At 34.7% G+C, this 8,263-nt stretch overlaps 1 protein-coding gene across 2 annotated transcripts in view; it reads left to right on the forward strand.

Annotated features, from left to right (window-relative positions):
- Positions 1-2,382: 2,382 nt before the first annotated feature.
- The window catches only part of med24 (mediator complex subunit 24), a 26,868-nt gene continuing 20,987 nt past the window's right edge, over positions 2,383-8,263 (forward strand). The window contains exons 1-9 of one of the 2 annotated variants that reach the window (XM_056469715.1): positions 2,383-2,469; positions 2,660-2,807; positions 4,436-4,518; positions 4,760-4,798; positions 4,884-4,966; positions 5,063-5,286; positions 6,183-6,294; positions 7,214-7,364; positions 7,453-7,566. In XM_056469715.1, the coding sequence (XP_056325690.1) occupies positions 2,678-2,807; positions 4,436-4,518; positions 4,760-4,798; positions 4,884-4,966; positions 5,063-5,286; positions 6,183-6,294; positions 7,214-7,364; positions 7,453-7,566 (936 nt within the window). In that variant the 5' untranslated portion in view covers positions 2,383-2,469; positions 2,660-2,677. The remainder of the gene's footprint in view (positions 2,470-2,659; positions 2,808-4,435; positions 4,519-4,759; positions 4,799-4,883; positions 4,967-5,062; positions 5,287-6,182; positions 6,295-7,213; positions 7,365-7,452; positions 7,567-8,263) is intronic. The other variant, XM_056469716.1, reaches the window with a different exon arrangement.

Raw genomic sequence — 8,263 nt, forward strand, 5'->3', positions numbered from 1 at the left:
AAGAAGCATTGAATGGTGTGAACCAAGCCTTGCATAAAAGAGCCCCCAGAAGACCTACAGTTAAGAATTGTTCACTTGCATGAAGCTGGAATGGTTTACAAAAGTATTTCTAAAAGCCTTGATGTTCAGGTGTCCACTGTAAGACAGACTCTCTACAAATGGAGAAAGTACAGCACTGTTGCTACTCTCCCTAGGTATGGTTGTCCTGTAAAGATGACTGCAAAAGTACAGCGTAGAATGCTAAATGAGGTAAAGAAGACTGCTAGTGTGTCAGCTAAAAACTTACAGAAATCTCTGGCATATTCTAACATTTTTGTTGACAAATCTACAATAAGTAAATCACTAAACAAGACTGGAATTTATGTGAGGACACCAAGGAGGAAACCACTGCTGTCCGAAAAATAAATAGATAAAGTGCAGCAAGTTTAAAGTTCTCAAGAGATGCACCTGGATGTTCCACACCACTACCGGCAAACTATTTTGTGGATGGATGAAACCAAAATTGAGTTGTTTGGATAGAATGCACAACATTATGTGTGGAGAAAAAAGGTACAGCACACTATCAAAACCTCATCCCAGCTGTAAAATATGGTGGAGGGACCATCATGGTTTGGGCTGCTTTGCTGTCTCAGGACCTGGGTGGATTGCTATTCCCTCCGGACTGTTCTGCAAGTCTGATATGCAACTACAGGAAACGTTTGGTTGAAGCTATTGCTGCTATTGGTTCACATACTTTTATCCACTCTGCACTGTGAATGTTTACATATTGTGTTCAATAAAACCTTGAAAAACATAAAATTTATGTTGTATTAGTTTAAGACAACTGTGTTTATATATATATATATATATATATATATATATATATATATAGAGAGAGAGAGAGAGAGAGAGAGAGAGAGAGAGAGAGAGAGAGAGATATACAGTTGAATTCACTATTATTAAACCCCCTTTGATTTTTTTTTTTTTCTTGTTTAAATTCCCAAATGATGTTTAACAGAGCAAGGATGTTTTCACAGTATGTCTGATAATTTTTTTTCTTCTGGAGAAAGCCTTATTTATTTCGGCTACAATAAAAGCAATTTTTAATTTTTAAAATAAAACATTTTAAGGTCAAAATTATTCTTCTCTACATTAAACAAAAATTGAGGAAAAAAATAACGGGGGCTAATAATTCAGGGGGCTTAATAATTCTGACTTAAACTGTAAATATATAATTGTTGATATTGTTGAGGACAGACCATTTTGGTCTTTCTGTGGCTATTTCAGTCAGAGCATGCTGTAAGAAGATGATTGTCTACTTTAGAATTAATGATTGAAATGACTACAATCTATAATACTATCCTTTTTTTAACAGATATTACAGTATTAAAAGCTATTCATTCATTCATTCATTTTCTTTTCAGCTTAGTCCCTTTATTAATCCGGGGTCGCCACAGCAGAATGAACCGCCAACTTATCCAAAATGTTTTTTACGCAGCGGATGCCCTTCCAGCTGCAACCCATCTCTGGGAAACATCCACACACACTCATACATCATGGATAATTTAGCCTACCCAATTCACCTGTACCGCATGTCTTTGGACTGTGGGGGAAACCCGAGCACCCAGAGTAAACCCAGGCGAAGGCAGGGAGAACATGCAAACTCCACACAGAAACAACTGACCCAGCCGAGGCTCGAATCAGAGACCTTCTTGCTGTGAGGCGACAGCACTACCTACTGCGCCACTGCGTCGCCAAAAGCTATTAATTTCTGCAATCATATTTTGATTAACAATTCAAATTTCACTTTGGCAGTTTGCTAAAATATTTTGGTAGCACTTTATTTTACAGTCCTGCATAATTTTACCTTACACAATATGTATTTATCATAGTCATTTTACATAAACTGGGGTGTTTAACTGTAGGCTTTTGTTTGATCTCCATAATTTTCCACAAATTATCCTCCTCAGACCATGCTAAAGATCACAATGTTTGAATATCAAACTGAATCTGAAGCTATATCTCTTTACAAATTAACAGCAAACTTTGTATGTCAATTCTTTCTGTCCAACACGTATCAAACTGGTAATACCATCTGCTATTTAAAATTTATAAACCATAAATTCATTTTTCTAAGTCAATCTTGCAATAAAATAAAACAAATTGTAGCCTATTAATATTTTTGATACCTTGCTCAAGGTTTTTAGTTGTTTGCATAAAAAAGCACGGTTTAATTATTGTACTATTGCTGTAATGTAATGGTGAAAAGTGTTACTCCTATTCCTGAATCAAAAGTTCACTACAATCCATCGACGAATCAGAGGACCCGACATCACACCACCCAATCGCATTGATCTATACTCCAACAAACAGATACTCTCGGCCAATCAGAGGACGTGATCTTGCAGACCAACATGGCGGCTCGGATTGCAGAGAATTGTAAATGAACAAAAACCTGATTCATTTACTACAGAATTTGAAATATTTTTGGTAAGTGAGATTTTAAAAAAAACAAGGAAATCATAAATTGGCGTTTTATGTTATTTGTTCATTTTATTAGTTTATTTCATACGAGAAATATGTCTGTTTTTATGAGAAATGAGCACAACTGATATGTGACGTGAAATTGTCATGCACTGGGATGTGATTTACATTACAAATACATGTGTACCGTCTACAGTTTTAAGAATCTGCCAGAATGAAGGTGGTGAATCTGAAACAGGCTATCCTACAGGCGTGGAAGGAGCGCTGGAGTGATTATCAGTGGGCTATTAACATCAAGAAGAACTGCCCTAAAGGAGCTACATGGGATTATCTCAATCTAGCAGGTCATATTTACATTAGTCACACCACAAATGACCGACTCACACTATATACAGCCCAACTTTTACCGTCTGAGCGCCAACTGTCCATTTTGTCCACTATTGTTTATGCCAGATGCAAAAACCTCTAAAAGCCATTTGATATTTTCTTCTAAAATTTGCATTTTTCTTCGACTCCTGTATGTAGGCTCTGCAATTTTACTTTTATAGTGACGAATAAGTTCTTTTCATTGCCATTCAAGTGAAATAACTGAACAAAAATATAGGAGGCTGAAAAAATTCTCATTTTAGGAGAACATTTCAGAGGGCATTTAGAGGTTTTTGCATCTGAACTATTCATTTGTTGATTTCAGTCATCATACAGTAAACATCTGCCATCTTCTCATCAGTGACATGCTGTCTAAACAGTCATTGCGTGTAAAGATTTTGGGTATCTTCATGGACACTTTCCAAACATGTCTTGAGATTGTTCAATATGATGCAAAGTTATTATTATTTTAGCCAATCCCCATAGACAATAAAAAATAAAGTAGTAGAGTAAAAGTGTTGCACTAAAAATACAGCACTAAAAATGTACTCAAGGAATTACAATTCCTGAGAAAAACTACTCAGTTACAGTAATTTGAGTATTTGTAATTAGTTACTTTCAGTGGTGGAAAGAGTCTGAAAAATCATACTCAAGTTAAAGTAGCATTACTTCACAAAAATGTGTTGTACAGTAGAGTAAAAGTATCTGTTGTAAATATTACTCAAATTAGGAGTAAAAGTAGGCCCTTTCAAAAAGTACTAAAGAGTAGTGGGTATTACGCTGTGAAAGGTTGACACGTTTACATGTAATTTGTGCATGTGTGTGTAATTGTACATTCTGTAGTGTATTTAGTTATTGTTTAAGGCCATTTCGGTCATTATACAGTAAACATTTGTCATCTTCTCATCAGTGACATGGATCTAAACAGTCTCTCTTTCATTGCATGTAAAGATTTTGCACATCTTTTTGGACACTTTTAATGCTTGCAAACAATTGGCTGCAATTATCAATCGCTTGTCTTGAGGTAGTTCATTATGATGTGATTTACCTTTTATGTGTGATCTGATTAGACAGGAATCACAGGACTGAATTTTCTAATCCCCATAGACAGGAAAAAATAAAGTAGTGACTGCAGGTTGAAGGAAAGTAGTGGAGTAAAAGTACCGATACAGCACTAAACGTACTCAAGGCAAAGTAAATGTAGACAATTTTAAAACTATTTAGTAAATTACAATTTCTGAAAAAAACTACTCAATTACAGTAGTTTGAGTATTTGTAATTTGTTACTTTACACCACTGGTTACTTTACACCACTGAATATAATATTGTTTATATGATTCTTTTTAAAAAACTGCTTTAGCGTGCATAAGACTTCTTTCAAAAACACACAATCTTTAATATTCCAAGCTTTTGATGAAAAATATCCTAATGGATATGGAAATTGATATGAACAGTAAATAGTTGCATTTCATTTAAATTAAGAAAATATATTGATATATATCCACAACAGCAGTGCAACCTTTCCCCTTTGAGAGTTCCGTTGTTAGAAAGCACTCTGTGTTAACAGTATAGTTGTAAAGCTGTAATTATTGTTTCCTCAATACAGAAGCTCTTCTGGAGCAGGCTATGATTGGCCCGTCTCCCAACCCCCTGATCCTGTCCTATCTGAAGTATGCCATCAGTTCACAGGTGAACACACAAATCATATCAGTAGCCTAGTTTTTTTCATTTTCATAAAGCAAGAGCTGCAATATGGCTGCTGAATTTAATGAGTAGAATACCTCTTTATTACCACTTTTGCCAACAAAATAAACAATGTTTGTGTGCTACTGCATGTGCACCACTAGGTGTCAGTATAAATTCAAGATGACTGCTTCACTACTAAAATAAAAACCATGTATCTATAACATATTTTCTCTCAAACCTGCAGATGGTGTCGTATTCTAGTGTGTTAACAGCAATCAGCAAGGTTGGTGTATTTTTAAATCTTTATTCTTAGTTTTTTTCTTATTTGGCTCTATTTATGTAGAATATTTTTATTTGCTCATCCACAGTTTGATGATTTTTCACGAGAGCTTTGTGTCAAATCATTGCTTGAGATTATGGACATGTTCTCCAACCGACTGAGGTACCGTCTGTGAGTTCATCACATCTGTCCGCCAAGTGTCAATGAAAAGGATTTTTCTTAAAATGTAGGTAATACGTTTAACTCACGTGTTTTTCTCCCCTGCAGCTGTCATGGAAAGGCAGAGGAGTGTATAGGGCTATGCCGTGCCATGCTGTGTACCGTGGTTTGGCTCCTGCAGGGCTGTGCATGGTACTGTGAGAGACTGCAGGACCCCAATAGTTTTGCTGTATTAGAAAGTAGTCTGAAGGCCTGCCTGGAGCGCATGGCCAATCTCTTGCACAGCACAAAGAACAGAGCCCTGGTACACATCGCACGCCTGGAGGAGCAAGGTGTGTATATAAAAATCATGTTTATATATGTGTTCATGAATAAATCTTTCTTTTCATTCCTTTCAAGTAATCGATTACACAGTTTAGAATGTAGTTCAGGGGCCTCCTTTTTTCAGCTGAAACTTTTGGATATTATTATTATTATTATTATTATTATTATTATTATTATTAATAATAATAAAAAGTGTATTTCTAAAGATATTTTAAAAAGTCATACCAACAAGTGTAATTCGTCTAAACCAAATTTGTGTTTTTAAACATTTTACGTTAGAAATTTTTAACAGTAAGCATGTAACGAATGTTTAATAATTTTCAGATTGTGTGTGAATTTTATTTATGTACTGAAGTTTAAATAATTTTTCTTTCTTTTATTTTCTTTTTCATACATATCGGTCATTAAAATTTAGACAGAGATGTTTCTTTAATTACTGTTAATGTAATGTTTTAATTGCTAGTTTCACTGTAGATCGTCACCTGAGGACTGAGCAGTTTGTAGACAATTTAATCTTGTTTTGCATTGTGTTTTTTTTTTTTTTTTTTTTGTATTTCTGTTTATTTTGTCATCCAGTTTTTTTGTAGCACCCTTTCAACATGATGCGGTCATGTGACACTGCAGCATACTATTTGTTACTTATTACCTCACTTGCTATTTAAAAAATAATAGTGCATAATACACAAGATTCAGTCAGTAGTCATCAGTTAATGATCAGTGTGACATGGTGTGATTTATTTTCTCAAGTTACTCTTTTTCAGTCAAAATGAATTTCCAGTTTGTTTGCATCAGCTATTATTTGTTAATGTTGTGCTTATTGAATGTCCGTGTGATGTTTGTGAAGTCATCTTGATGATAAATGTATATATTTTTTAATTTTCCATGTTTTCTTTTGTCTCATAAGCATCCTGGACCAATGTAGAGCAAGCTGTGCTCAGGCTTGCAGAAAATATCAGTGCTGTGACCAATCCAACTCTGAAGGAAAGTCTTGAGGAGTGTGTTTCATTGGTCAAAAGGTGAGAACCAATAAAACTTCAGACCCACATTTTGGAGTATAGCTATAATGGGACTGGATAATAAATTGATTAATTTCTAAATGTTTTGTTGGCACTTTAATATTTGCAACATTAATATTGCTATGATTTAAATTTATTTTGACAGTTAGGTCATTAGATTAGTTGCACAACCAGTCTTGCGTGGCTTTATTGTCACGACTCTGTTGGGTATGGTATGTGCTGGCAACTTCTGTCTACACTGGCATTAACTATTTGAAATAATTAAGACTTTTTAGCATTGTTGAAAGACGCAGTTATGCTTACAGAGACTGTGTTTATATAATCAAAAATGCAGTTTAAAAAAACACTACATTTTATTTTCTTTGATTATCTTTTAAAATGTTATTTATACCTGTGATTGCAAATCTCATCCATCCAATGTTCAGTGCCATGTCATCTGACAGAAATGATATTGATAATCTGATTCGGTGCTCAGTAAACTTTTATTTATCAGTGTTACACAGTTTGTACTGCTTCATTATCAGAGGTGTAACAGATCACAACCCACGGTTCCCACGTTACCCGTGGATTATTAAATATTTTTTACTTGTAGATTAATCCTAAATTTGTAATGATTGCAAAAAGACTGTCTCTTGCGTCATTCAAATCACATGTATTAAAGCATAAAGGCTTTCCTGTATAATATAATGATGACGAAGTCGTGGTAGGTTATTTGGAATGTGATGGGTTTATTAGGTTATTAAAAGTGTTTTCTGTCACTGCTTGTTTAGTCTGCATTCGGTGTAAGCTGCACGATTAATCATTTAAAGAACAGGATTTGCAAAGAAACTGGGATTAAAATATCTCAGTACAAATAACTATTTTCATGTTGCAGTTCAAACTGTTCATTTCAATCAATGATTTGTTTGTGTTGTCGTAGTATTCCTCAGATGTTGTGTCTTCAGTGTGATCCACCAGTCCACACCACATTTCCTTCAGTCCATGCCTTCATCATGCTGGAGGGAACCATGAATCTCACTGGAGAGACGCAGCCATTAGTGGAGCAGCTAATGATGATCAAAAGGATGCAGGTGACTTCAGAAACCAGTCTGTGTGCTTGAGATTGAGTTCTTTCTTGTTGGTTTCTGATCTTTTTCTTTTTTAAAAAAAACTTTGTAGCGGATTCCAGCTCCACTGTTTGTGCTGGAGATCTGGAAGGCCTGTTTCACTGGACTTATTGAGTCTCCAGAGGGAAACGAGGAGCTCAAATGGACGGCCTTCACATTCCTAAAGGTGAGGTTGAGCCACCAGTCACTGGTCTTGTTTGATTTAATGTTGAAATATTGTGTGTGTTAAATCAATAGTTCACTATTATCATTATTTCCTTTAGAGCAGGGCGATATTGTAAAAAAATCCTCATGATATCATGTTTCATATCATTCGATATCAATAATTATTGAATATTTTTAGCAATCCACTTAGGTATATTAGGATATTTTTTTATTTACCAACTTTATTTTAATTGACCAACAATGCTAAGGCAAATAGTTTTAATAGTCAAAAACAAAAATATTTAACAAAATATCTCATCTCTTTATAATAATATAAACATAAGTGTTAAAGAGACTCTTAAACTTGATAAATATTATGTTACAGAGTGTGTGCAATGGTAAAGCTGGATCAACATCTGTAAGGTGTCAATAATAATGATGCAGTAAACCTCAAACTCTGTAAACCAAACAAATTATGATAATCAGATCTGAGCTTTCAAGTAAAGGAACTAACCATCATTATTCAAATACATCGCCCAGCCCTAAAGGAAATAATGATAATAATGTAAAGTTTTTTCCTCGCCACTTTCGCCACTTGCTTGCATGGTTCGGCGCTTGTAGAGCTGCGCATCGATGGATTACTCTTCAGTGTTTGGACTCTCAGCAGTGAATAATAAACCACACTGAACTGTTACTTAAATTTAAATTTTGAAAACTGA

This window comes from Danio aesculapii, chromosome 12, assembly GCF_903798145.1.
Source record: "Danio aesculapii chromosome 12, fDanAes4.1, whole genome shotgun sequence".
Classification (NCBI taxonomy): Eukaryota; Metazoa; Chordata; class Actinopteri; order Cypriniformes; family Danionidae; genus Danio; species Danio aesculapii.